The following is a 27,263-nucleotide window of genomic DNA, read 5'->3' as shown; positions in this document are numbered from 1 at the left end:
GCAGCCAATAGCCGTCCTTCGACCAAGGTTAACCAAACCGGTGGGAACCGGACCGGTTTGACCGGTTACCGGTCAAACCGGTCTGGTCCGGTTCCGGTTCCGGCCGGTACCCAACCAGCCAAAATTCAAATTTTAAATTTGAATTCAAAAAATGAAAAATTCCCAAAAAATTCCTAAAAAAACTTCAAGGTGTGATGAATCTAATGGTGTCAAATTTTCTCAAAAATTCATTCATTTAGTATAGTTTGTGGGAATTTAAAGTTAAATCAAAAAAGAAAAAGAAAAAAATGGACCGGCCCATGAAGGCCCACCGATCAAACCGGTCAAACCGGCCGGTAAACCGGTCAAACCGGTCGGTAAACCGGTAAAACCGGCCGGTAAACCGGTTGCACGGGAGCTTTTGAATTTCAAACCGGTCAAACCGACAGGTAAACCGGTAAAACCGGCCGGTAAACCGGTCAAACCGGTCGGAACCGGTTGCACGGGAAAATTTGAATTTATTTGAATTTGGATTTGAATTCAACCGGTTTCCACCGGTAACCGGTCAAACCGGTCCGGTAAACCGGAACCGGAGCCCGGCGGTTACCGGAAACCGGTTGGGAAATAAAACCCTGCCTTCGACTCGGCTTACATCAAACCAAAGACCAACCAGCACCATGAGGCATCACTTCAAACTCGAAATTGCAAACAAATCCAATTATGCCATCTTCTATTCCATCAGCAATTCGGCAACACCAAATGGACACATAGATTATCCTCCCTCTCGCCTAAGGCTGACCACAGCGGAGGGAGCAAGAGCAAATTTGCTCCCTCCTCGTTTTCCACGTCTTCTCTGTCTACAGTGCCAAATAATGCATCTACAGTGTCGAACAGTGTATTTGCTCCTTCCACTGTGGACGGTCTAACCACCGCCACCAACCCTTGACCGAGCCCCACGAGAGCCAGCCAAAACGTCAAGAACGGAATAAATAATGGTTTGGTTCAACTCTCAGCCCTCTCATGGCCTGCCCGCCGGCGCCGGCGGCGGCAGGTGGTAGAGCTGGCCGGCGCGCGGGAGCCCCGCCGTGGCGTTGAAGTAGGCGAGCGTCTCGGCCCAGCGCGCGGCGTCCTTGAGCATGTGCACGGCGATGGTGTCCGGGACGAAGCCGTGGCGGAAGCAGCTGTCCGGCGAGGCGCCCTTGTAGTTGTACATCCGCGGCGCCTGGTCGTACCGGTTCCTGGCCCGGCCGGCGACGTTGAACCACCGCCCCGTCCACATGTCCTCGGGCCCGTCCTGCTCGCGCCGGGCCAGGTCCGACGCCGCCACCCACGCCACCAGGTCCCACGACAGCGCGTACCCCATCCCGGACATGAAGGGCGGGAACGGGTAGAAGTTCTCGCGGTCGCACGGCATCTGCAGACCGTAGTAGGCGTCCTCCCTCGCCGCGCCGCGCAGGGACGCCGCCAGCGCCGGCAGCCGCAGGTACGTGTCGTCGTCGGCCTTCATCACGTAGTCGTACCTCGGGCGGCCGGCGGCGGCGCCGGTGGTGGTGGCGTTGAAGGCGCGGGCCACGGTGGAGAAGAAGGTGTAGGTCTTGCCGTTGTCCATGTTCTCCGCGCAGTCCAGCACGATGATGTCGCCGTAGCGCATGATCTCCAGCGCCACGAACACGGCGTCGTCCGGGGACGTCACGTTGCAGAAGACGAAGCGGACGTCGACGCGGCCGGCGAGGGACGGGTGCTCTCGGACCTGGAGCGAGTACACCGTCCGCAGCAGGTGCCGCCGCTCGTACTTGGCCGGCAGCGTCTGGATGCCGATGAGCACGCGCACGTCGTCGTCCGGCGCCTGGGCGACCTCTGTGGCCGCGGCATGGGGCACGCCGGCGGCTTCCGCGCGGGGGCGACCGCAGCTTCCTGCGAAGAAGGATTGGATTCGGAACTCGTTGGGGTGGACGACGAAGACGGTGAACGCGAGGAAGCCTGCGCCGAGGAGGATGAGGAGGAGGTGGCGGCCGGAGAGGGGGGAGCCGGTCCCCGCAAGGCCCAGCTGCTTGAACAAGGAGGAAGACGACGACATGGCGGTAGTTGATAGCAGCTGGAACGAACGATTAGCTGTTGATTTCGCACAAGTTAAAGAGAACAAATCAGAGTATCGCAGTTGCTACGAAGCTGGGAATATGATGAGGTCATCCGAGCTGAATAATTGAGCCCGTTCAGAGGACGACCTGGTCCTAATCTCGGCAGCTCGGCGAAGTCGCGTGAATGGGCACGGAGCTTTCGTGTAAACGATGAGCACTGTTGAAATGCTAATCTCTCCTGAGTGACTTGATTTTTTTTTTCCCCTTTTTTTCTGCGCGGCCTGAGCTTCACCTTCGTTGCCATTGGTTCCAGAGCTGTGTCTCACTTGTGTCGCGCTAGCTAGTGCCTCATCGGAAGGAACCTGTTCTAGGCTGAGGTCATCACGCGAGAATAGCAGAAGTCGCCGCCTCGCCGTCAGCGGCGCGAGCTCGGCTGCTCCAGCGCTAGTTAACCGGGAATATTTTCGAAAAAAAAAACCCCAGTTTGGATCGCGATTAATAGTCGCGATCCGATTTAGAGGGTTCATTATAAAATGATGGATGCAATATTTACGCAACACCCTAATTCGGTGTCACTTGAGCTGAATAATTGGGCCCGTTCAGAGGATCTGGTCCGCAGTTGCGTCAAGGGGCATGGAGGAGCTGTCATAGAAGTGGGAAACCGTAGAGCATTGAGGATGACAATTTCTAACCATGGACTGACAAATTTTTAAAATCGGGAAGGTTAGGTTGGGATGAGCCTGATGGACCTGCTGCGGTGGGCAAGGTCTTCCTCCATCATGGCTAGCTTATCCAGGTACTACAACAACAACATAACCTTTTTTCCCAAACAAGTTGGGGTAGGCTAGAGATGAAACCCGAAAGAAATAAGTTCAAGGTTCAGGCACATTGATAGCTAGTCTCCAAGTGCTCCTATCCAAAGCTATCTCTTTAGAGATGTTCCAATCCTTAAGGTCTCTCTTAACCGACTCATTCCACGTCAGTTTAGGTCTACCTCTACCCCTCTTTACATTATCGACTAGCTCAAGGATCCCATTACGCACCGGCGCCTCAGGAGGCCTTCGTTGGACATGTCCAAACCATCTCAGCCGATGCTGAGTAAGTTTCTCCTCAATTGGTGCCACCCCGACCCTATCCCGAATAACTTCGTTCCGGACTCTATCCCTCCGTGTGTGCCCGCAAAACCACCGCAACATCCGCATCTCTGCTACACTCAGTTGCTGCACATGTCGTCTTTTTGTAGGCCAACATTCAGCACCGTATAATATCGCCGGACGAATTGCTGTCCTATAGAATTTGCCTTTTAGCTTTTGTGGCACCCTCTTGTCACAAAGGATGCCAGAAGCTTGCCGCCATTTCAACCAGCCAGCTGAAATTCTATGCCTAACATCTTCATCAATGTCGCCATCCTTTTGTAACGCCGATCCTAAATACCGAAACGTATCCTTCTGGACCACCACTTGCCCATCTACACTAACGTCTCCCCCCTCATGCCTAGTCGCGCTGAAATCGCACATCATGTACTCGGTCTTGGTCCTACTAAGTCTGAACCCTTTCGACTCTAACGTGCGTCTCCACAGCTCTAACTTCCTATTAACCCCTGTCCTACTCTCGTCAACTAGCACCACATCATCAGCAAAGAGCATACACCAAGGGATCTCACCTTGTATATCCCTTGTGATCTCATCCATCACTAAAGCAAATAAATAAGGGCTCAATGCTGACCCCTGGTGTAGGCCTATGTTAATAGGAAAGTCAGTGGTGTTGCCATCACATGTCCGGACAAACATCGTCGCATCTTTGTACATATCCTTAATGAGGATAATGTACTTGGTTGGGACTTTGTGCTTCTCCAAAGCCCACCACATGACATTTCTCGGTACTTTGTCATATGCCTTCTCAAGGTCAATGAAGACCATGTGCAAGTCCTTCTTCTGCTCCCTATATCTCTCCATCAATTGTCGTATTAAGAAAATCGCCTCCATGGTTGACCTTCCAGGCATGAAACCAAATTGGTTTTGGGTCACACTTGTCCCTCTTCTTAGGCGATGCTCGATGACCCTCTCCCAAAGCTTCATCGTATGGCTCATCAGCTTAATCCCACGGTAGTTAGTACAACTTTGAACATCGCCCTTGTTTTTGAAGATAGGTACTAATATACTTCTCCTCCATTCTTCCGGCATCTTGTTTGACCGAAAAATGAGATTAAAAAGCTTAGTTAACCAAACTATTGCTCTATCCCCTAGGCATCTCCACACCTCAATGGGAATACCATCAGGACCCAACGCTTTACCTCTCTTCATCCTCTTCAAAGCCTCCCCGATCTCTACCTCCTGAATTCTCCTCACAAAACGTCTGTTGGTATCGTCAAAAGAGTCATCTAACTCAAGGGTAGGGCTCTCACTCTCCCCATTAAACAACTTGTCGAAGTACTCTCTCCATCTATCCATGATCTCATCATCCTTCACTAGCAGTCGATCTGTCCCATCCTTAATGCATTTGATTTGGTTGATGTCCCTTGTCTTCCGCTCGCGGATCCTAGCCATCCTATAAATGTCCTTTTCCCCTTCTTTCGTGCCTAGCCGCTGATACAGGTCATCATACGCTTTACCTTTTGCTACACTCACAGCTCGCTTTGCAACCCTCTTCGCTAATTTATAGCCCTCGATGTTGGCTGCACTCTTGTCAAGATGGAGACGCTTGAAACACTCCTTCTTCTCCTTAATAGCCCTTTGCACCTCGTCGTTCCACCACCAGGTGTCTTTCCCCTCCTGTTTGCCTCCCTTACTCACGCCAAACACCTCTGAGGCCACCTTCCGAACACATGTTGCCATCTTTAGCCACATGTCATCTGCGTCTTCTCCTTCTTCCCAAGGCCCCTCACCTAGCATCCTTTCCTTAAACGCTTGTGCCGCTTCCCCTCTAAGCTTCCACCACTTTGTTTTCGCAATCTTGGTACATTTGTCCCGGTGGACACGTACCCGAAGACGAAAGTCCGCCACCACAAGCTTGTGTTGAGGGACAACACACTCCCCAGGTATCACCTTACAATCTAAGCAATCACGTCTATCCTCCCTCCTAGTAAGGATAAAGTCGATCTGGCTCGAGTGTTGTCCACTACGAAACGTCACAAGATGGGATTCCCTCTTCTTAAACACAACCGAATTAAGGACAGCCAATCTATGTAACCTAAATATGGTCAAGGAATATGATAAGTGGTTGCAATGCATAAAGATGGTAAGGAATTGGGCGTGCAATTGATAAACAGAATGCAATGGCAACGCAGCAGGGAGCAGAATCACAGCATGGGAACTCTAGCAGAAACAGGCCATCCATGAGAGATTCGATTGCCGTTCGATCCATCTGTACACTCAGGCTTACAAAACCATTTGTATTGCCCTACGCCTGTATTATTGACGTAGATACGCAAGACTGGGAATGGGATCACACCGCATCAGAGAAGCATAAACTCAGAAACAAGCATCATGGGCTGCATGACCGAAGTACAACATATTAATGCAGAAGCAAAAAAAACACTGAGCGATGGTGCAAAATAGATTCTTCATAGTACGATTAGCTCATTAACAAAGCTAAGCATAAATAGTTGGGCGACTGAAAAGTACCAAACAGACAATATAGCTCACGATAGTCAAAATATTGACGGAACATTACATTGTTTTGCCGAACAAAGACTTCCTAGACCTTCCAAAAGGCTTTTACCATCTAGCCTGCGTAGCCGAATCCAGAGATCTTCCAGACCCTGATAGATCCATCCGTGTAGCCAGTGTAGAGGGTGCTTCCATCCGCACTCCAGCTCAAGCTTGTGCAGTACAGGATCTAAACAAGGGCACCAGAAATAGTCAAATATCCATCAATGGGATAAAGCATAATTTGGAACATCAAGTTTTTACCAAATGCATCCTCCAACAACAAAAGGGAAGATAATTTACATAAAGTAAATAGACAACTGCTGAAAACATGATTCAAGAGAAACTAATATGCACGCACAAACTGACAAGATACAAATAAAATACATAGAAGAGTTAAGTTCCAATGTGCAGTTGAAGATAAATATGACAGAAGAAGTAAGGGCCTAATGGGTTAGTTCCACAGTTAGCAGAGTCTATAGAATGGCACTACATCAATAGAGGTAAAATACAAAAGGTTCCAAGCATATTATAGTGCAGTATCATGCAAAATGAAACAGTATGCACAGGGGCATGACGAAACAGTATCTAGATGTGCTATCAAGAGCACAACAGAACGGATGAGGCATAACAAGCATATTAAAATGCAGAGTAGAAGCAATGGATAACAAGCATATTAAAATGCAGAGTAGAAGCAATGGAATTGACGAGCTTATAAACTCTCACAGGATGCATATTACTAGCAACTGCTATTAAACACTGGCATTGAATAGGCATAGTCTAATACTGAATACAAACCAAAGACTGGATGAGCCTATACTCAGATGAACAAATTGAATAACATGACTGTAAGATACAACAAACAGAAAACAGGTAACAGAGCCTAAGTGAACCGATAAAGCAATTGTGCCACTCCACAAGCGAATAGTGATGATTCTGCAATGGAGTATATGGCATCTGTTTGATTAGTGGCACTGATGGACTAAACTTGTTCAGATAGCACATGCTATCAATCAGGTAACACAACACAACTGCAGTCCACAATTCCACATCCCCAAAAATTATGAAATGCTGGCCTCAATATTCCCAAGGAATCAATCAATAAACAGACTACAATGCTTATATACATATTCTAACCAGGGCACAAAAGATTTCACAAAAATGCTAACAAGACAAAAGGGTGCACATATACCTGGTTCTTGGAGATCTGGATGTCAGGCTTGAGGTCCTGCACGACGTGCTTCGACTCAAGGTCCCAGATCTTGACGGAGTCCTGCGTCGCAGCACACAGCCAGTAGCGGTTGGGCGAGAAGCAGAGCGAGTGGATGATGGAACCCGCGTCCAGCGAGTACAGCCTCTTCCCCTCAGACAAATCCCACAGCAGAGTAAAGCCGTCCTTCCCGCCGGAGGCGCACAGCGAACCGTCGGGGCTCACGGCGACGGCGTTGACATAGCCGCCGTGGCCGGCGAGCGTGCAGCGCAGCTTGCAGTTGGTAAGGTTCCAGACCTTGACAGTGCGGTCCCAGGAACCGGAGACAATAGTGGGCTGGAAGGTGTTGGGGGAGAACTTGACGCAGGAGACCCACCCGTTGTGTCCCTCGCCGCCGCCGTGGTCACCGCCAATGGTGTACTTGCACTCACCGAGGGTGTTCCAGAGCTTGATGGTCTTGTCGCGGGAAGCGGAGACGATCTGGCGGTTGTCAACGGAGAAGGCGACGGAGATGACGTCCTTCTCGTGGCCGACGAAGCGGCGGGTGGTGACACCGGTGGAGAGATCCCAGAGGCGGAGCTCGCCGTCCCAGGAGCCGGACAGCGCGAACTGGCCGTCGGAGCTGAGGACGACGTCCTGGACGAAGTGGGAGTGGCCGGTGAGGCGGCGGAAGGGGACGCCGTAGTCAGCGGCGGCGCCGGAGTCCGGGGTGGAGTGGACCGGGTTGGTCAGGTCCCACACCAGCACGGATTTGTCGCGGGAGGACGAGACGATGAACGGCGAGTTGTCGATCGGGGTCGCGATCGCCGTCACCTCCCCGTTGTGGCCGCGCATCGTGCCCACCAGGGAGAGCGATTCCTGCGCGCCGGCCATGGTCGCCGAGGAGGTTGGGGCTGCGAGGGTAGAGGTGGGGAGAGCGGCGGCGGCGGCGGCGCGAGCTAGGATAGGAGGGAAAGGGGGCGGAAGCAGGAGGTGGAGGTCTTTATAGTGAGTTGGGCTAGGGTTTTGCGGGCCTGGAGATTCGAAGCTGGAATGGTGGATGGAAGATCGGGGCCGTTGCATAGGATGTGGGATTACGATCCATGCCATGAGGGTGAATGCCTTTCTTTTTTTCTCTTTGTTCTTCTCCCTGACAAATTTGAAGGCTATTAAAAGTTTGAAGTGTTCATCGCTTGAAGTGTTCTTTGAAAAAAAAATTGGTTATTGGTTTTGCTAGAGTTAAGGAATTGTTTCAGCGGCATTTGTAGATAGATTGGTTGAGCACTTTTTTTTGTCTCTTTTGTGGTAAAGCCATGCTAAACTAATGATTTTTGTCAAAAAAAATCGTGATAAATAGAACTTTCCTCGAAGATGGCTCCTCCGTTTGGTTTTGGAACATTGAGAGGACGTCATTTATAGCTTTATTATGTTCTTCCAAATCTCCCAGTGCCATTGTTTAACGGGAGTGAGGGTAGTGTAGTTTTGATTCAACTTATTGCTTGGGCTGCGCTGGGGTGGAGCGGTTATCCTACATCGTGGCTTGAAAGTTGAAATTCAGCCCCTTTTATATGCATAAATAAATGGTATCCGTATAAATATAACTTCTTTCAAAAAATAATAATGTTATAAAATGAACGGTTTTTCCTTACTCCATCATATTCAAAAAATATATATCCTTTAGGACATCGACACGATCTACTATGTGAGGATTTGACCAATAATTTACATAAAAATATGTTGCTTCTAATAAATAATAATTAAGTCAATTGATAGTACCTTTCATGGTGAACTATTAATATCTATCTTTTTCATATTGTCAAATTTACTGTTGCGGCGGGGGGAAATGGTATCGTCACCCGGTAGGAGATTCCTCGCATCCGCAACAAGTCATGGAGACGTGTACGAAAGTTGAGACTGGATATCCGGGCCCCTAATCCATCATGCAGCACCTTTCTTCACAAGTTAACTTCCCCGCTCCCCAACCACAACCACAATTTCACAAAATTCAAATTTGTGACAAACGAACGAGGATATCAGTCGATGATGAACATGGGCAACGCAGCTTTGCCGATTGCCGTCACACCATAAAAACGCTAATTTTATTTGACCTACAGGGTCAGCTGGATGCTTAGAGCAATATGGTGGTATAACTTGAGGACGCTTTTTTTTTTCTACCCTGCGATTGTGCTCAACCCGTTGCTTGAGTTTCAGAGGAAAAGAATTGCTTTCATGGGTCAATAAGCAACATTTTGTTTGTTTTCGAATTTTGCCGGTGCCTTGTTCTCTGCATGCACTAACAATCAAGCATGTCATCAGAGCATAAGGTGTTTCAGAAGCAAGCAAACTCCAATGATAACAACGAACAAGGGACGCCTACTCCATCTCTTGCTTCTCTGTACCATTCTCTCAGAGCCTCAGATATCCAAACCCTTCGTTGCAAGACTTCTCCTTCAGCTTGCTGCCCCTTTTGCCTCCTGATCGTTCTTAACCTCTGATTTCTCATGCTCCTCTATTTGTTCTGTTGAGCAAGAAAAGGAGCTGCCTTTGAGTAACCATACATATGGCAGATATCCAGAAAAATCTCGTGCATTAGGTAATTCTTTTTTGTTTCGATCCTCCAATTTCAGGTGATGGTTCTTTCGCTTATTCCCTTTGCTTCAAATGAAGAAATGTGCGTCTTGATTTCATCGTTCTTGTGCTTCGAAGGTTGTATTGGGCTTCCGAGATGGCGGACCATTTCGAGGTAATGGCGGGCCGATTGCTCACGGAGTCGACGCTTCAGTCTGCCATTGATGAGGCCTCCGATGCGCCTTCTTCCACAGTGACTCCGTGTGATCCCGCTGTTGAAGAGGGCAGGGCAACGAGTGGCGTCTTGGTAGAATGCAGAATCTGCCAAGAGGATGATGATGAGGCCTGCATGGAGGCCCCTTGCTCCTGCAAGGGCAGCTTGAAGGTAAAAAGATCATGTTTCAGCAATTATTTCCAGAGGAACAAGTTTCCACTCTCCTTAAGTTTTCTGCAATATGAAACATGTTAGAATGTAGGTAGAATCGAACAAGTTTGTTCCGAAAGGAACAAAGGCTTGCCTGGGTTAAATTAAAAAGATGTTTTTATTGCAGTACGCTCATCGCAAATGCATTCAGAGGTGGTGCGATGAGAAGGGAGACACCATATGTGAGATCTGCCTTCAGGTAAAATTCTTCACCGGCCATCTAATACTCTGCCCAGCTAGTTCAAAACAACTTCGCCAATAAACAACTGGTTGATGTACTATATTCTATCCATGATAACGCAGCAATTTACACCGAATTACACTACCTCTTCAAAGCTATTTCAACATGGAAGAAACACGATTTTCTTCAGGTAACTTATAGAACTTCACCTGTCATCACAAGGACAAAATGCCTTGAATCTGATCAGGAAAAAGCATGACCTAGCGCTCATCTCAACTGCAGCGCCCCAGGTTACATCCAAGCACGGCCGTACGCTGACCAAACATCTGCCACATCAACAAGCTACGAGTATGACCGCCAGGCTTCAACTCCTACCGGCGTAATCTGCTGTCGCATAATCGCTATAACCGTAAGTGGCGCCGGTGAAAGATGCGTACCTTCTGTTCGTCCCAACGCTGGGCAGTAGCGTTCTGATTCTGAAACATCCAACTCCAGTTGATGGTTCTCTTGGTCCTCCACGACGCCCTCTCGGTTCTCCTCGGCGACCAAGGCGCTTATACCGTCGCCATGCTCACTGTAAGGCTCTGCAATCCGATCAAGCACTAGATAACCTTGATGCAGCAGGGCACATTAAACCTGACTAACCCAGCTTCTGAAAATTGAAAAAACCAGCTGCTGATGCTCAGAACAGCGGGAGTCGTCATACCGGTGTACATCATAATGGTAGCGGTTGCCGAGCTGCTTCAACGACGCAGCCGGCGGCAGGTTTGTCTGAAAAATCTTTCAGAAGATCACACCGAAAAATTGTGCATGCATTTTCAAGCTGAAATGGTGAAAGCGTGACGATGCGGATGATGAAGGGTGCGCACGAGCAGAATTTAGAACCTGCGGGAGCGGAGAGCGCGCAGCCACAGCAGCATGTCATCAGCATCCAGTAGTGTGCGCTGGCTGCGGAACCTGCAACGAACTGAAACCAAGGACTGAGCTTCGGATGAAATTTGCCCGCAGAAATGGGAAAGATGTGACTGTACAGCTTTGCAATTGTACATAGTAGGATATATTTGGCTGCTGCCAGCAGCTTTGTATAGAGATCACTGTACGTGATTACTCTCTTCAAATGAAGGTGAAGTGGGTTTACTGTGCATAACAAGATGATGTACTAGCAGAGGATCGATCTGTCAAACCGATGCAGAGAAAAATGGAAGGCGAATTGACGGTTGCATTGTCTGTGCACTGGGCGTGGTGCATCAAACAGCAGGTCGGCAAGAACTGAACCGTGGTGGGCGGTCTGGCGAGGGGGCGGCGGTCAGAGATCGCCAGTTCGGCTCTTGCGTGTCGTCGGATCTGCTGGACCGTGAAGGAAGTTCAGAAACGCTGGTAATCGAGATGTCGATACTTGGCCTTTAAAATATATAAGCTTTAGTCGCTAATACATAGTTAACATATGTAAATCTTGTAACAATACGATAATAACTTTGAAGGCGAGCATATTCAAATCATTTCTATACGGTTTGAGTTGAATTTATCATATACTCGCGTATTTTTAAAAGAGAAAATGATTGCAGATGCTTCACAAGTTCTACGGCATAAACATGTAAGGTAGCATAGCTATTCCTGTGCACAAGAGGTTTCAGTTCAGGTGAAGTGACGCGGGACTAAAATTTTAATTTTAGTTTTCACTCATTAATTTGGTAAAATTACATCAGTACCCAGAGAAAGGCATCCAAAAGGAGCAGCTACATGGTAAGAACAAAGCTTTAACGTTCAACCTATACGACCTGTTGCAACAAAGTTCACGTCGTTGCACAAAACAATCACGTGACTCAGCCACGAGTAAATCTTCACACTTCTGTATGTTTTTCATCTGATTGAGTGATGACCTTTTGGACTCTTCCGGGTACATGCCAACCCGTCCAGAAAATATACATTCATGGAGGCTCCTCCTGATGCAGACATGCAGTTTAGGTTTTGCAAGTTGTGCACTATTTTTCAGTTCCAGTTCTTTCTTTGCCTGTCAAATCAACAAAGGAGACAAAAAGATCCTAATCACTTCTCTATGATATGAAGCCACGAAGAACAGATTAGCATTGGCATCCCTAAAGACCTAAAATGTTTAGTCAAATTTTCTTTAAAGAACGTAAATGGTAGTACTTTCTGTTCTTCTGCTGGGTCCTCCAGAAGCAAGCTAGTGCCCCAAATGTACAGCTAGCAACAGCAACACCCAGGGCGGCTCCGATTGGGACTGTTGCGGCACTGGATGCAGAAGAATCGTCAGAAATTGAGCCTACGTGCTTCGTCACTAGAAGATGAGAATTCATGGAGGTCTCCCTGTAGGATGATACAAGCTTCTTCCCATAGTAGTCAACCAAGAAATGGAATACTTCATCCTCGTCCCACTCAACCTGCATGGCTCCATCAGCAGTCCTACTTGAAGAACGGTAGCATGATGGGCAGAGCTGCTTTGGAGGCCAGATAACCTTAGGAAAGGAAGGATCAGCCGTGTCTAAATCCTTTTCTTCTTTCATCAACCTCTCGTTAACTTTGTTATGTGCTCTCCATAGCCAGAGGGTGAGGTCACGGGCAGATTTGAAGGGGACTGATACACTGCAGGTGAAGGTAACAATTAGGCATGCAGTAGATTTAGTGGCAATACAACCAAAGTGGGCTTTCCAAACCTTGAACACATTTCGTAGAAGTGCTTGCGGCATTCCTCACAGATGAAGAAATTGTGGATGAAATCACAAATTGATGTAAATGTTGATTGGCTCTCTCCATCTCCGATTCGAACAGTTAGTGAATGCAGCAAAACCCATAGACCGCAGCTGGTACAAGAAAAGAAATGTTAGTTTCTGGTGTATTCAGTTTCTCAAAGAAGTATTAAAAGGAATCTGGAGAATAGTAAACAAATTTTTGCCCACGGAAAGCTTTCAATATAAAATGTAGAGAGGAGACATCACCTAAATCCTCTTGTTTCCTTTTTACTTCCACGGCAGAACATCTGCAACAAGAGTACACAGATAAAAGAAGCGTAAACTCAAGCTAACAAAGATTGGAAGGAAGATATCTAAATTCCTTAGACATTCAAAACAAATAGTTGTAGCCAAAAGCAATTGAAGGGCTCAATTACGTGGACTGGAAAATGTAAGTGCTATTGCAGGGGAAAACACACACAATACAAGCAGACCAAGAATTCACAATTTAGCACAGAAGGCGTACCCAATATCCACGTGGCACCCCCTTTCCACAGATGTTGTCTCCTGCAACACTTGTTAACAATGTCGAACTCTCTTGTGAATTTAATGAGATGTTTGTATGCCAGTGATCATCAAAGTTAATAAGTAGGTCAGCAGATCCTCTTCGACACCTAAGCAATCAAGCAAAAAATGCATAATACAGGATAGCTATGCATATTGCACTAGTATAACCTCAAAAGATCACCTCTGTACCTCTTGGATGGATGATGAGAGACCAAAATTTGTAAAAACCTGATGAGTGAGTCACGTGTCTCCGGTTTGATCATCTACAGTTTGCAGGTAACACTATCAATGGTCAGAAATTGAGGAGCAAACATAACATCAATTGTAAAATTTTGTTCATTTGACTCAAACCTTATGCTCCAAAATTATCTGCCACGCATGAGCTGTTGCTTCCTCAACATCATAAATTCCTCGGACAATCTATGAGAATAAATACAATAGTAAATAATGGTTCATAAGGACTGAATAATTGTGTATAAATAAGATCTCATGCAAATCAACTAAAGAAATCCAGTCTGTAACCACACCTGTTCAGGATCTGAAGCATTTTTTGGGAGCGCACTTTCATTCTCATACTTTTTGTCATCTAAACTGAAAGAGCTGGAAAAAAAAGATGATTGTATCAATAAAAATGAAACATGCATATAATGGTACATGCTTACATCAGACCAAAGACCAATTCCTAAAGGCATAGACCCAAACCAACCCACCAACACACTTCCGAATAAACACAGGTAATGAAATTACAAAGACAATACAAACTGCTGATGATTCCATACGAAATTATGATCTAAAGTGTAATTAATACACAGCAACTTACCTTCCCATCTTCTTATTTATCCATTTAAGTAAACGCTCTGCTGTTCGTCCATCATCAATTAATTCTAACTCACTATTCTCTTGCTTCGGTTTCCACTGAGGGGAATCAAATTTTGCTGGTGGACCCCACACTAGGAAAGGATAATGATCAACAGAGAATTTATTGCAAAGATCCACGTTCACCTGTGCTGTCGAACAAGCAAAAGAAATAAGGCATTACTGTAAGCCAATGCAAACCATTACATGATGTATTTAACAGGTTATCATTATTTGCCAGCTTAATAATCTTCCAACAGAGCAATGGAACTAAACTACATCAACTTAGGAGCTATGCTACACAACAGAGAACTTTCTATATTTGTACCTATAACAATTGTGAAACAAAAGGTTAAATTATTCACTAATAATTCTATGGGTAATGTCATCATTACCCAGTTAGGGTGAGACTGGATCACAGAAAATCCCTTCCAAAGTGTGTTGTCTAGACTCTAGACCAAGGAAATTGGTAAAAAATCATCACCACTCACTGGAGCTACTGTACCTTTGATGCACAATCAACCTGTGCCATCACAATAATCCCTGGATGTGCAGCATCTGGACCATTGAAAAGTTTTGCAACCTTCTCATAGTGAGGCTGCATATGGAGATGAAATTGAGATCAACAGGAGATGCATTTCAGATCATAGAAAAGAGTCTACTGCAGGTTACATACCTTGTAGTTTCTGCAGGCTGGACACCTGAGCACAAACATGGCATGCATTCCAGTTAGTAGCAATTAAACAAAACAGGTTGAAATGAGATAAGCAGGAAATCGATGGAGTAAGAAACTTCCAAAAGTTTATTGCCATAGAAGTAAGCAGCACACTGCAGTCATCAGTCAATCAAAAAACTACTGGATGATGTTGGCCATCTTCACCAATAAGAAAAATAAGTTCAGATATGGCAACCAGCAGTCTAGAATTTTATCCAACAAGAAAATGCCTTCAGAAATTGGGGATATGGACAATTAGATACTAAATTGACATCACTTCAAAGCCATATCTGTGATTAATATCTTCTAAATAAAACATAAGAAATAAAATACATTATACTCAGGGAAACTTCAACCACAGCTTTGGCAGGTATCATATAGATTGTCCATTTAGGAGCAAGATATATCAAATGTCAGATATTCTAATTTTTGGCAGACATTATAGAGTCAATCAAATCATCATTTTGCCCATGTAGCAGTTAACTGTAAATCGGCTAAGTACAGCTTCAGGATGAAACATAACGATGAAGACAGACTTCACATCTGCTACAGGTTACACCGTAGTATATGTGGAACTCACATATAGTGTGATAAAATAGCTTTTCACCCAGCATACAAGTTTTTTTTCTCGAATACCCAGCATACAATTAAAAATGTAGTTTCAATGCTAAGTACAGCCAACAACCATATCAGACAAAGCTATACCCTGTTTAGTTCCCTTTACATGTAAACGCAAAAAAAATTTGTGACGGAATCTTGCCAATTTGAAGTACTAAATGAAGTCTATTTACAAAACTTTTTGCACAGATGGGTTGTAAATCGTGAGACGAATCTAATGATGCTAATTAATCCATGATTAAGCAATAATTAGCGGATGGTTACTGTAGCATCACTGTTGCAAATCATGGCTTAAGTAGGCTCATTAGATTCGTCTCGTGATTTACAACCCATCCATGCAAAAAGTTTTGTAAATAGACTTCATTTAGTACTTCAAATTAGCAAGATTCCTTCGCAAAATATTGTGTTTTTGCGTTTACAGGGTGGGAACTAAACAGGGCCGAAGTACTGAAGCAATTACTGCGATAGTTGAGGATCTGAAGCATGGATGAACCAAGTCATAAAGTTCCTCTTATTACCTTTTCACCCTATCGACTTCATGTTTGCACTTGCAGCTTATACAGGACATCTCACGGTCTCTTACTCTAACTCCACAAGTCCACACTCAAAGTACAGGTGAGAAGCACTACTCTGCGTGAGCCACACGCATACAACCCACCCGATGGGCCTTACACAACCAAAACAATCCTTGCGTAACTGAAAACCAACAAAAATTCGATCGAGCTATCTTATTCAGGCGTTGCCCACAAGCGAGACGAGCTAATGATTTCAGTATCGAGGCATAGATCGAGCACACCAGACGATCACGATCTCCACCCGTTCCGCGATTCAGAAACTAACGCACCGATCGAGTCGGAACGGACCCAGCCGCATCGAATTCGAACCAGAGCGAACAGAAGGAAAAACGAATGAATCAAGTCGGAGGCGAGGGGCCGACCAGTGGGCGAAGAACTCGACGACCGCGAACGACTCCGGCGCGGCGTGGAGGAAGGCGGTGAAGTTGGAGGCGTCGAGGTCCACGGCCGCGTCGCCGTGGGCCGCGCCCGCGCCCCCGACGCCTAGCGACCTGAGCGCGTCCGCCCCGCGCGGCGCCGCGCCGAGGAAGGCGGCGAGGACGATGAGGAGGCGCGCCGCCGCCGCCGCCGTGGCGGCCATGGATCGCGGCGGGCTCGGATCTATCGGCTGCCCGGGCGGGATTTGGTGATCCGTTCCGGACACCTGCCCCCCCCCCCCACCCCCCCTGCCTTTTTTGTTTTTTTTTGGCCCTTCTCGCAAAAGATTTTAAAACAAATTGCATTTCTGGACCTCAGGAGTCGGCGCCACGTCATTTGGTCCGTGGCTGAGCTCGGCGCCATGAGCTACGGCGCCGAGCTGGCTTCCTACTGTTCTGCACCAATCGAGTATAGTGCCGTGCCGTGCTGTTGTGCTGCTAGCTCACTCGAGATCGGTTTCAGACTCTTGGGCCGTGTTTGGTTCTTTTTCACGTTTTTACTGTAGCACTTTTGACCAAAAATTTAAACTATCAAACGAAGTCTAATTACAAAACCACCTCCACAACCCCCCGTGTAAATCTCGAGATGAATCTAATGAGGCCTTTGACCGCGCGATTAGAGGATAGTACTGTAGCATCACTGTAGCAAATCATCAATTAATTACAACAATTAGATTCGTCTCGAAAAGTTACACCCGTCCCTAAAAAGATTTTGCAAATAGACTTCATTTAGTACTCCATGCGTACGAGATTCTCTTCTCGAAAAACGTGCGCGAAAAATTTTTCATCTAACCAAACACGGCCTTGATTGCACGGAGCGGTGGCCGGCTCGCCGCTTGACTTCATGCGAGGTGCGGTGAGAAGCAATTCGGACGCGACGAACTCCTGCGTACTGCCAGGATCGAAAAGAAAGATAAAAAAAGAAGCCTACTGCCTACTGCCTCTAAGCTCTAACTCCAAGGCACGGTACAAATAAAAAAAAGAAGCATGTACCCCTGGCCGTGTTTGGATGATGGTAAAAAAAATTACCTAAAGGAATCTTTTACCAGGCCTCCACCTCCGCCATCCGCTCGTTCTTCTCCAGGAAAACGCCATGCCGGGCGCAGCATGCTCTGGACTTTCTTTTACCAGGCCAGGACGACCGCGAGCGTGTCCATGACGGCACGGCATTCAGTGCCTTCCCGGCCTCGTTCTCCACCGCCACGGCCGTTCTCGCCTCCGAGGTCCTCCTGCCGCCTCTCCCACCGGCGTGCGTCCCGAAGGTGTTCAGGTCAAGACACAGGCAGCCAGCTCGGCGCCGTAGCTTATGGCGCCGAGCTCATGCTTTGCGGCGCCGAGCAAGCTGCCACATCAGCGCCAGCTCAGCCACGGACCAAACAACTTGGCGCCGAGACGTGTTAACTCGGCGCCATGAGTCGTGGCGCCGATCTCTGGGTCCAGAAACGCAATTCGTTTCACTAGGAGTCTATTTGCGAAAATCTTTCAGGAGAAGGGTTGAAAAGGGAAAAATGGGGCCTGCCCCCCTCGGTAGAGTCCTCCCGGTTGGACTAGCAAGGCTGGGTTTTAGACGATTTTTTCGCCTCTTTGGAAAAAGCTTTTGCGTAATTACGCTTGCGCCTGCCCTTTTGCGTAATTATGCAATTTCCCGGGGGTGCGTCTTCGGTTTTTGCTTACTGAAAAAGCCATGGAAGGTGGGCCAGCCGGCCAGGCGCACCGTTGCTCGAGCAGCGTCACTGGCTGACTTGTGGCCCCGGGGGGCGTCGAGGGAAGGCCTGGCCCAGTGGCAGCGTGACGAGAAGAGCTGCACAGTGGACCTGAGGATACTATTTATAGCGTTGGGTTGGGTCATTGGGTGCGACGCCACTCAACGCTTTTTGCAGGTCAAACCATGCGATGCGATGCGAGGGGGACAGGCACGCCGCAACATAAATTGTTTTGTTTGCCGTTGCCATATTAGATCCTCTTCGCTTTGCGGCTTTAGTTTTGTGATGATATTAGACCCTCATATTTTAATCCCAAACTAGGATGGCCACCCGCGCATGTGTGTGGCTAGATGTTATCATCTCTAATGTTATATTTTAAATTAATTTAATTATTTATATTCATTATTTTTGCAGCTAGGTGTAAATATATTTAAGGTTACATTTTTTAATCGGCTTTTATAAAGCAATTTTTTGTTGACAAAAATCAAGATCTATTAAAACTATTTTGATGATCAATAATTTGATTTTATTTTCATACTTCTTCTAGGTTTGAATTGGATACCATTTTGAGATAGTTCTAAGTTTGTTGTTGTAGACATTGATTAAAAAATATTTAGTTTCACTAAAGTGTAATTTTTTAATAGTAATCAAAGATGTGTTTTGAGGATCGCGTCAATGACAAATAGATTATTATTCATTTAGAGGTAGTATTATTTTTTACATAAAAAAATTTTTGAGCATTTTTTTAGATTTATGTGTTACAGATAATGTTGTAGCCTAATATTTTTATTTATTTAATTTGGATTCTAAGTCAATGATTTGCGGCAGCTTCTTGGCGTCTTCCTGGTACTCAGCTGCTGGTGCTGCTGCTTCTTGTTTGTTGTTATCTTAGTTGCTCAAGGAGAGAGACAAAAAGGAGAGGTTTACTCTCTCATTCCCAGCTTAATTCGTAGAATCGATAGAGCATGTGAATCCTATTCACCCCCAACCATTCATTTCTTCGTTGTTACCCCTAATCCAATAATAGTTCCTCCACACTCCACACTCCACTCCTCTGCGTCGTCCACTCCGTATCCGCGCTGGCTTATGGCCTTTCTTTTTTCTCATTTTTCTTTTTTTCTCATTTTCCTTTTTTCTTATTTTTTCTCATCCCCCTTATCGTTTCCAATGGAATATGGATTTAGTGCACCTATTTTGTTTCTCTCTTAGCCTTGGGTACTCATTTAATCAATCCAAATATGTTGTAACTGATTTGACTAAGACAGTGAGATAAACAATGGTTGACATAAGGTTGTTTCTGATTTTTCAGCGCCATTTGTTAGTTTCAACATGACTTTTGACTGAAATGTTAGTAAATAGAATACATATTAACTTTGTCTGTACATGTTTCGATTGTATGCTAAGAATAACATTACAATTATTCAACTAAAATGGTAGTATTTCTCAGTAAACTGTGAGGCTACAACTTTTCTACTTTTTCTAGCGTGGTGCTATAGTGTGTAAATATTTTTTTTGAAGCTTGTCCGGAATTTTTTTTATCAATGTTTATGCCTATAGAAAAAATAAATTAAAAATTATGATCATAATTTTTAAGAATCTCCTAGCTTACCCAATGCTAGTTGTTTGGAGTCTCATTACTATGTTAAATATTGAATTAATTTCTTTATAATGGCGTGGTGGGCTATATTTAGACACAGGGGTATTTTGGGTCGATTTTTACCATAATGACAGTGGCTGGATTATTTTCTTTATAATGGCGTGGTGGGCTATATTTAGTCAAACACAGGGGTATTTTGGGTCAATTTTTATCATAATGGCAGTGGTGGGTAATTTTAATTTCTCTTATTTTTTTCGATTAACGGGGAAATTTCTAGACCTTAAGAGCGAACGTGGAGGCTCCGTTTGTTGGCTAAATAATAAGATAATAGATTATCCATCATGCATCCAAACAGGTGGGATAATTTTGAGGTAAAGTGGATTATCCCTTCCAAAACCCTTAGCCCCTCCAAGAGGTGGTAATGGGGCTAATTTTGTATAGATGCTACAAAAAAAATGTGAGTATGCACACACACCTAGACATGAGAATGGGAGTGAGAGGGTACGCATTAGCCCATGGATCCAAACAACCTACCTTAACTAATTCTTAGCCTACCAATTTAAAACTTTAACATTAGCTCTCAAAATTAGCCCTAGGCTAATGTTCCAAACAGGGTCATGCCAAATACTTAGAGGATCCGAGTCTCTTTCAACATCTAAATGAGTTAGCTTATGAGCACAAGTGTTACTTATGACTTATATGGCTCTTAACATAGCAATTTTTGAAAGCCCCTAATTTTTGGAGACCCGGTGCGGTCGCACTATCCGCACCCCCTCAGGGGCCGGCCCTGGGATCAAACCATGTTTGCCAAGTCCTCCAGGAAACGAAAGATCGGACTGTTGAAGTGCCAGTTTCATTTGAGATTAACTTGCGGTGTGTTTGAATCGGAGTTGGAGAATTGTGGAGAGTGAGGTCTGTTTGGTCCCATGATCGGAGTCATGGCACTGCCATTTTTTTAGCTTAAGATACGATGTTTAGTTTCTAACCAGGAATTATTTTGTACACTTCATTTGAACATAAGTGTTTGAATCATGAACAAGACAATTTTTACCACAAGTATTGGGTACTACACGTAGGGATACATGCCATTATGTTTTGAAGTTGAAATGTGGCCAACATGGATCGACATTCAATTGTAGATTTAATTATGAGGGATACAATGTCCAAATGTTTATCGGGTTTATCATTTAGTCGTTTGAATATCGGTTATCAAACTAATGTGCACATTCAAAACATGGAAAACCAAGTTTGTACTAGGATTGCTCGGGGCGGCCAAGTTTTTCTAGGTAAGGTCAAATTCTGGACCTCAACCGAATTCAGGCCAAACTTCCATGGTGGTGCTAAATTTAGGACTTAAGGATGATTATCCTTTTGTTGGAACTAAAATTGTTGTGGCAGGTAATGTTGTAAGAACAATTATCGGGAATGGGTTAGAATTAACCTAAGTACTAGCCGAATAAAACAATTTTGGCCTGGCACATTTTGGTGTTAAGCAGAAGAAGTTAACCACCTAAGTTTAAAACTCTTATTAGCCCGGCATTCTGGTGGCAAGCGCCAAACACGCCCATAATTATGCCGGTCCCTACAGACAAGTGGCCATACTACAGTGCTCATAGATCGAGCTGCTTCTGCAAACGGCTCTATTACGTAGCCAGTTGTAGCGCCGCTTCACAATTCAACAAGGACGCTCGTACGCAAAGAGGTTTCATCCCCACTGCCCACACATCATATTCCAAACCCCTTGCCGTACTTCCAAGTCACATATACCATCGCATCAGCAAGATCATGATACCTTCTCTTATCCGGTAGTTTGGCCGGCCTTCTGGGGAAGATACCGATTTTAGTAACGATGTCAACCTTTCGGCAGCAGAATTCAGAAACACGCTGCCCACTTATCCTATGCCCAATGCAAGATAAACGCTCGTTGAACACGTATGCATTGTAGGAGACAACTTGACCGCACGCGTGTAGAGCTCAAGCGACCTTCCCGTGCTATTGTCACAATCATGTACATGAATCATTTTGCCTTCTAGCTTTTCCAGCTTTCTTTGGACAGGAGCACATTTATTCATCATCCTGCTGCTCATCTTTTTTTTTTTTAAGATTGTACGAGTTTTGTAATTTTTTTAGCACCATCCATGGCGCGAGAAAGGTCGACCTAGCAGCTTGCCATGTCAACAAGTTCACGAAATTAAGGCCAAGTGCAGACAAGCGAATCGAATAATACCACTTCGATGAAGAGTTAAAGACGCCGTCGCCGGAGCAATTAATAGCATTTCTGTTCACATCAGCGTATGGCAGCAGCTTCTAGCTGCTGCTGCTGCTGCTGTAACTAGCACGAGCTGCTCGCGCGGGCAAGCAAAGGCGCGTCTCCATTCCTGCCGGCGCCGGGAACATGCTTATTGGCTTACTGCTTAACCCCCTTCGCACTGCTTCTCCAACTGGACATGTGAGGGCAGGGATCAAGCTCCGGCACGGCGATCCGCTGAGCCCTATATATAGAGACGCCATGCAGCAGGGCAGAGCACACCAGCCAGCAGCTCAACCAGCACAGCAATGGCGGCGGTGGCGAGATGGGCTCTCCTGCTCCTCCTTGGCCTCGCGCTCCTTGCCCCGGCCGCGCTGGCTGCCGATAACAAGGAAAAAGACAAGGGCAAGGAGAAGGAGAAGGAGAAGGAGAAAGAGAAGGACAAGGACAAGGACAAGTATCCGCCCCCGCCGTACCATACCCCGCCACCGCCGCCACAAGTGCCATCTCCCCCGCCACCGATCGCTTCATACCCGCCTCCACCTATCGTCTCGTCGCCGCCTCCACCCGTCGTCGTCTCGTCCCCACCGCCACCGCTGCCTCCGTCACCCGTGCCAGTGCCGCCTTCGCCGAGCAGCAACGTGGTCTCCTGCGAGAACACCGCGGCGTACCCCACCTGCACAGCTCCGGCGACCTGCCCCAAGAGGTGCAAGCAGTCGTGCCACATGGACTGCGAGACCTGCAAACCCGTCTGCGGTAAGTCGTGCATGCAGTGCGCAGGAGGATTGATCGTGTCCCGGACGCACACGATCATGTCGTGAACTCGTGATACCGTACGATTCGCTAATGTCGACGACGTGGCACACTGTGCGTGCAGATTGCAACCTGCCAGGGGCGGTGTGCGAGGACCCGCGCTTCATCGGCGGCGACGGCAACACGTTCTACTTCCACGGGCGCAGGGGCCGGGACTTCTGCCTGCTCTCCGACGCCGACCTCCACATCAACGCCCACTTCATCGGCAGCCACGTCCCGGGCGCCGGGAGGGACCCGACCTGGGTACAGGCCATCGCCGTCCAGTTCTCGGGCCACCGCCTCTACGTCGGGGCGCGCAGGACCGCCGCCTGGGACGACGAGGCCGACCGCCTCGCCATCGTCTTCGACGGAGCGCCCGTCGAGGTCCAGGGCGTCGCGAACGCCAGGTGGGAGGCGCCGTCGTCGCCCCTGTCTGTGACGCGAACCAAGGCCGCCAACGGGGTCGTGGTGGAGCTCGCCGGGGTGTTCAAGATCACGGCCAACGCCGTGCCCATCACCGTGGAGGACTCGAGGGCCCACAACTACGGGCTCCGCGGCGGCGACTGCCTCGCGCACCTGGACCTGGCGTTCAGGTTCTACTCGCTCACCGACGACGTGCACGGCGTGCTGGGGCAGACCTACCGGAGCAGCTACGTGAACCGGCTCGACGTGTCCGCGAGGATGCCCGTCATGGGAGGCGAGAGGGACTTCGCCGCGTCCGGCCTGTTCGCCACAGACTGCCCCGTCGCCCGGTTCGCGCGCGGCCGCAGTGTCGACGCGCTCGTCGTTGCCGCGGACGAGCTCACCGGCGTCGAGTGCTCCACCGGCCTCGGCGGCGTTGGAGTGGTGTGCAAGAAGTAAACGCGGACCCCGTGGCGCTCGTGCGCCGCAACAGAGAAATAATCGATGTGCACGTACGCACATGCAAAGATCGTGAGTTCACTAGTTCAGTACAATAAGCTACCCCATGAAGGTAGCCGTGTGAAACCATGGACCGTGCTGCTCTGCTCCTGTTACACGTGCGTGTATCCTATTCTAATGAGTCGCTAAGACCACTCTGATGCTTAATTTGGAAAGATTCTTAATTTCTTATGATTTGCAATCTTTTTCATTGCAACAATTTGGAGCTGCGAGCGACACTGACACCGACCGGTAAAACTTACACATCACAAAAATATGTTTACCCTGCACATCTTTTCTCATGACGCCGCCGTATATCTTCAACAAAAGCCTGCAGGTTCCGGTCCGAGGACCCGCCATCGGCAACAGACGCTGCTGCTTCCTCCTTCCACGCCGTCGCTCTCATCCGGAACGCCGCCGCCTGTGGCCCGCTCATCACCTCGTCGACGCACGCACGGAGGGCGTCCCGCGTCACCGGCGCGGGCAGCCGGACGCCGACCTTGTACTCCTCCACCAGCAGCTTGGCGTTGGTGAACTGGTCGGACCACCACGGGTACCCGACCATGGGCACGCCGGCGGCGAGCGCCTCGGCGACCGAGTTCCACCCGCAGTGCGTGACGAAGCACCCGACGGCGCCGTGGCCGAGCACGCGCCCCTGCGGGCACCACGCCACGATCTTGCCCCTGCCGCCGCTGCAGGCCGCGAGCGCGTCCCCCGGGAGGAGCTCGCGGCTGTCGTCGCGCACCACCCACAGGAAGGGCCTGCCGGTGCCGGCCAGGCCCTCCGCCACGGCCAGCATCTCGCTGCGCCCGATGTTCACGAGGCTGCCGAACGCCACGTACACCACGGAGCGCGGCGGCTGTGCGTCCAGCCACGCCACGCAGCCGTCGTTGTCATCTGCCGCCGCCGCAGGATCCTCGTAGCCGCCGTAGTGGTGGTCGTGCTCCAGGAGCGGGCCGACGGGCGCCACCGGCGTGTGGGGGCGAAGCGCCTCGATGGCCGACCGCTCGAGCCCGTGGAAGGTGTTGACCAGCACCCAGGACACCGTCTCCCCGATTCCCCCGAGCTGCGCCCTGAGCATGTCGCCCCACCGGTTCCGCGCGTACTCGGGGCGAACCATGAGCGGCAGCTCGTCGGCGGCCACCGCTGGCAGCCCCGGCACCGCGACCGGCGCGTCGGGGTCGGCCTCGGAGGGGAAGGCCTCGGGGGAGCTGTAGAAGTGGCGGTACAGCGAGAGCACGGCGCAGGACTGGATCCACAGCATCGCGCACGGGATGCCCATGCCCCCGGCCACGTCGAGCGCCCAAGGCACGAAGGGGTTGTTCACGACGCACGCCACGGGCCGCCCCGCGCCGGCGTGGCGCCGGATGAGGCCGGCCAGCGCCGCGGGGCCCTCGTCCGCGACGTGGCGCAGCATGTCGCTGGGGTCCTGGTAGCGGCCCGGGTCGTCTCCCTCCGGCGATCGCCACAGCAGGTACTCGAACCGGAGCCGCCCGGCGACGCACGCGCCGCCGCCGCCGCCGTCATCACGAAGGGCGCGGAGCCCGGCGTGGCGGAACGTGGTGAAGGTGACGAGGAGGCCCCTGGCGGCGAGGCGGGCGCCGAGGCGGAGGAGCGGGTTGACGTGGCCCTGGAGAGGGAAGGACACGAGGAGGACGTGGGGCGGCTGCGACGACGGCACGCCGCAGTCCTGGCTCTGCCCCCGGCTCATGATATAGACAACAGATTTTGACGTGCTGTCTGCTGATCCGCTCCCTTGGCAGCAAAGATTGCGGCTGTGTTTCGGTTGAAGGAGCACGGCATGTGTTGAGCTCTCGAAGCCTATATATAAGGAGCGAGGCGTCGATCGATGTCCTGTCCCCTGTGCATTTATCGGCGCCGCGAGAGATGGCAGCACGCTACTGCTGATGCGTGTTTAAAATGGGCGCGAAAAGCAGCTCGAGTTCTTCGTGCATCCCACATTTTTTGGGGGTCAGCACACTCAAACAGGAATGAAGGACGCGCTGGTGTGTGCGTACGGCCGTACGACCAACTCGATCTTTTCGTACGTATTTCAGCTCAAGGAAATCAACATCTGGGTTCAGCAAGATTGGCACCAAACTATAATAAATGTGCAATATTTTCGGCCCAATGAAACCTCGGTGTGCGTTCAAACGAAACCAACATGATGAAGCGGTCGCGAAGAGGAAGCGGGATTTTTTTTATTTTAATCCTTTTTAATTTATTATTTTAATAATAGCCAATTCAAATCTAAATTTCCAAGAACTAATTTTTTTGGTCGCGCCAAATCTCGTGGCGCGACTCCCTGAAGGGTCACGCCACATGCTTCGGCGCAACCAAACTGCCACGCTGGTACACGCGTGCCAGCGGTCCTGACGCGGCAACGCTGACATACTTTGGCGCGACTCAGTCGCGCCATGCGCCGTGGTGCGACTCAGCCTAATACAGGTCCACCCGGCCAGCCTCCTCTTCCTTCTCCTCCCATTCTTTTTTCCTCCACTCCTCACTCGACCTGACCTCCATGGCACCGCCACTCCCCCTCCCCCTCTAAATCCACTCTATCCTCCACCCGATTCGAAGGGGAAACAAAGGAAAATTGATCCTTGAAGGTAACTCCTCCATTCTAACCGATTGGTTTTCCTCCATTTCGTGGATTTTTTTAGGGTTTGAGTTGGTTAGGGTTTAGATAGGTTTTGACCCGAGCGCGCCCCTTCCACCGGGGCTGTGCGCTGGCGCGCCGCCGCGGCAAACCCAGCACGCCTCGGCTCGCTGGAATCTCGCCCCGTCGTCTGCAAGCACATCTATTTCCGCGCAGGTACGCACTGCTCCCTCCTCTCTGTATCTTTGCCCTTAATTTCGCTTCAGTACGTTTGTGACATTTTCAATTCCTTTGCAGGCAATTTTGTCATTTTTCTCTCCTTATTTCTGCAAAACAAACCAAATGATAATAAGTGAACACGAACCCAAAGTATAGACAATGTTTTTATAAACAAAGATGCATATAGACAATCGCAGCAGCACCAATTAGGACATTGTTTTTCTTTTCTTTGGACAAACTTGCAACTAGCATCCAAATACCTAGCAAACTTCTTGCGTGGCTAATGAAATTCAAAGCACAAACCACCAGCAGCCAAATGTCCGGAACCACAACTTGTTACAAAAATTTGTTTGCCCCTCCTTGCCTCCCAAATCCTACATAGACCCTCAGAAGCTAGGGAGTTTGATGACCTCTTCGTTGGTTGTTACATAGAAAAAATGATAAAACTTATGACATTAGTCATAGAAGGAACCACAATACTTATGCTAGGGATATACCTGCTTCACGAACACTGTTAGGGAAATACCGCTCTACCCTCTTTTGGAAATATTTTACGATGAGCGGCACCGTGGCAATATACATGAGGAGCGTACGGAGGTAAACTTGTAATTGATTTTTTTTTGTATTCGATCACTTATTCAATTTTAGTTGATTATAAAGTTGAATGATATATTTGTAGGTTTTGAAGCCTCTACGTCCCCGC

The 27,263-nt window shown here is 48.4% G+C and overlaps 6 protein-coding genes across 9 annotated transcripts; 2 read left to right on the top strand and 4 right to left on the bottom strand.

Moving 5' to 3' along the window:
• Positions 1–640: 640 nt before the first annotated feature.
• On the bottom strand, positions 641–2,447 carry LOC120697917 (beta-1,3-galactosyltransferase pvg3-like). Of its 2 annotated transcripts, none has more exons than XM_039981301.1 (2): positions 902–2,445; positions 641–767 (listed from the first exon to the last, which is right to left on the bottom strand). In XM_039981301.1, the coding sequence occupies exon 1, from the start codon at positions 2,054–2,056 to the stop codon at positions 998–1,000; it is 1,059 nt and encodes a 352-aa protein (XP_039837235.1). In that variant the 5' UTR covers positions 2,057–2,445; the 3' UTR covers positions 641–767; positions 902–997. The 2 variants fall into 2 exon arrangements, with proteins under 2 accessions (XP_039837235.1, XP_039837234.1); XM_039981300.1 differs by having other exon boundaries at positions 682–771; positions 906–2,447.
• Positions 2,448–5,583: 3,136 nt separating this feature from the next.
• Positions 5,584–7,872, bottom strand: LOC120697916 (guanine nucleotide-binding protein subunit beta-like protein A). Its single transcript, XM_039981299.1, has 2 exons — positions 6,897–7,872; positions 5,584–5,894 (listed from the first exon to the last, which is right to left on the bottom strand). The coding sequence occupies exons 1-2, from the start codon at positions 7,785–7,787 to the stop codon at positions 5,781–5,783; spliced, it is 1,005 nt and encodes a 334-aa protein (XP_039837233.1). The 5' UTR covers positions 7,788–7,872; the 3' UTR covers positions 5,584–5,780.
• Positions 7,873–8,796: 924 nt separating this feature from the next.
• LOC120697915 lies at positions 8,797–11,327 on the top strand. 2 transcript variants are annotated; one of them, XM_039981297.1, is made up of 8 exons: positions 8,797–9,520; positions 9,600–9,846; positions 10,013–10,084; positions 10,189–10,256; positions 10,349–10,475; positions 10,562–10,642; positions 10,739–10,831; positions 10,927–11,327. In XM_039981297.1, exons 2-8 carry the CDS (start codon positions 9,619–9,621, stop codon positions 11,002–11,004), a joined length of 747 nt encoding a protein of 248 aa, XP_039837231.1. In that variant the 5' UTR covers positions 8,797–9,520; positions 9,600–9,618; the 3' UTR covers positions 11,005–11,327. The 2 variants fall into 2 exon arrangements, with proteins under 2 accessions (XP_039837231.1, XP_039837232.1); XM_039981298.1 differs by having other exon boundaries at positions 8,799–9,486.
• A 391-nt stretch (positions 11,328–11,718) lies between these two features.
• LOC120697914 (sulfhydryl oxidase 1-like) lies at positions 11,719–18,052 on the bottom strand. 2 transcript variants are annotated; one of them, XM_039981295.1, is made up of 13 exons: positions 18,018–18,052; positions 16,449–16,729; positions 14,855–14,879; positions 14,684–14,776; positions 14,144–14,325; positions 13,851–13,923; positions 13,675–13,743; positions 13,513–13,586; positions 13,283–13,430; positions 13,024–13,064; positions 12,742–12,888; positions 12,218–12,670; positions 11,719–12,077 (listed from the first exon to the last, which is right to left on the bottom strand). In XM_039981295.1, the coding sequence occupies exons 2-13, from the start codon at positions 16,664–16,666 to the stop codon at positions 12,056–12,058; spliced, it is 1,545 nt and encodes a 514-aa protein (XP_039837229.1). In that variant the 5' UTR covers positions 16,667–16,729; positions 18,018–18,052; the 3' UTR covers positions 11,719–12,055. The 2 variants fall into 2 exon arrangements, with proteins under 2 accessions (XP_039837229.1, XP_039837228.1); XM_039981294.1 differs by lacking the exons at positions 11,719–12,077; positions 18,018–18,052 and having other exon boundaries at positions 12,169–12,670.
• A 4,291-nt stretch (positions 18,053–22,343) lies between these two features.
• On the top strand, positions 22,344–23,939 carry LOC120697913. The gene is made up of 2 exons (XM_039981293.1): positions 22,344–22,806; positions 22,928–23,939. Exons 1-2 carry the CDS (start codon positions 22,359–22,361, stop codon positions 23,701–23,703), a joined length of 1,224 nt encoding a protein of 407 aa, XP_039837227.1. The 5' UTR covers positions 22,344–22,358; the 3' UTR covers positions 23,704–23,939.
• On the bottom strand, positions 23,879–25,521 carry LOC120697911 (gallate 1-beta-glucosyltransferase-like). The gene has a single exon (XM_039981291.1). It carries the CDS (start codon positions 25,451–25,453, stop codon positions 24,023–24,025), a length of 1,431 nt encoding a protein of 476 aa, XP_039837225.1. The 5' UTR covers positions 25,454–25,521; the 3' UTR covers positions 23,879–24,022.
• Between the last annotated feature and the right edge of the window lie 1,742 nt (positions 25,522–27,263).

Source organism: Panicum virgatum, chromosome 3K, assembly GCF_016808335.1.
Source record: "Panicum virgatum strain AP13 chromosome 3K, P.virgatum_v5, whole genome shotgun sequence".
In the NCBI taxonomy this organism is placed as follows: Eukaryota; Viridiplantae; Streptophyta; class Magnoliopsida; order Poales; family Poaceae; genus Panicum; species Panicum virgatum.
Note: the sequence above shows the minus strand (reverse complement) of the source record. Positions and strands in the feature narration are given on the sequence as shown.

Coding starts and splice junctions, on each gene's coding strand:
- LOC120697916 (XM_039981299.1), bottom strand. CDS start 7,787: ATGGCCGGCGCGCAGGAATCGCTCTCCCTGGTGGGCACGATGCGCGGC. Junction 5,895..6,896: donor TCCAGATCTCCAAGAACCAG/GTATATGTGCAC, acceptor GCCCTTGTTTAG/ATCCTGTACTGCACAAGCTT.
- LOC120697917 (XM_039981300.1), bottom strand. CDS start 2,056: ATGTCGTCGTCTTCCTCCTTGTTCAAGCAGCTGGGCCTTGCGGGGACC.
- LOC120697915 (XM_039981297.1), top strand. CDS start 9,619: ATGGCGGACCATTTCGAGGTAATGGCGGGCCGATTGCTCACGGAGTCG. Junction 10,085..10,188: donor TATGTGAGATCTGCCTTCAG/GTAAAATTCTTC, acceptor ATGATAACGCAG/CAATTTACACCGAATTACAC. Junction 10,476..10,561: donor GTCGCATAATCGCTATAACC/GTAAGTGGCGCC, acceptor ATCCAACTCCAG/TTGATGGTTCTCTTGGTCCT.
- LOC120697911 (XM_039981291.1), bottom strand. CDS start 25,453: ATGAGCCGGGGGCAGAGCCAGGACTGCGGCGTGCCGTCGTCGCAGCCG.
- LOC120697914 (XM_039981294.1), bottom strand. CDS start 16,666: ATGGCCGCCACGGCGGCGGCGGCGGCGCGCCTCCTCATCGTCCTCGCC. Junction 13,924..14,143: donor ATAAATAAGAAGATGGGAAG/GTAAGTTGCTGT, acceptor TTTTTTTTCCAG/CTCTTTCAGTTTAGATGACA. Junction 12,889..13,023: donor AAGGAAACAAGAGGATTTAG/GTGATGTCTCCT, acceptor TTCTTGTACCAG/CTGCGGTCTATGGGTTTTGC.
- LOC120697913 (XM_039981293.1), top strand. CDS start 22,359: ATGGCGGCGGTGGCGAGATGGGCTCTCCTGCTCCTCCTTGGCCTCGCG. Junction 22,807..22,927: donor GACCTGCAAACCCGTCTGCG/GTAAGTCGTGCA, acceptor CTGTGCGTGCAG/ATTGCAACCTGCCAGGGGCG.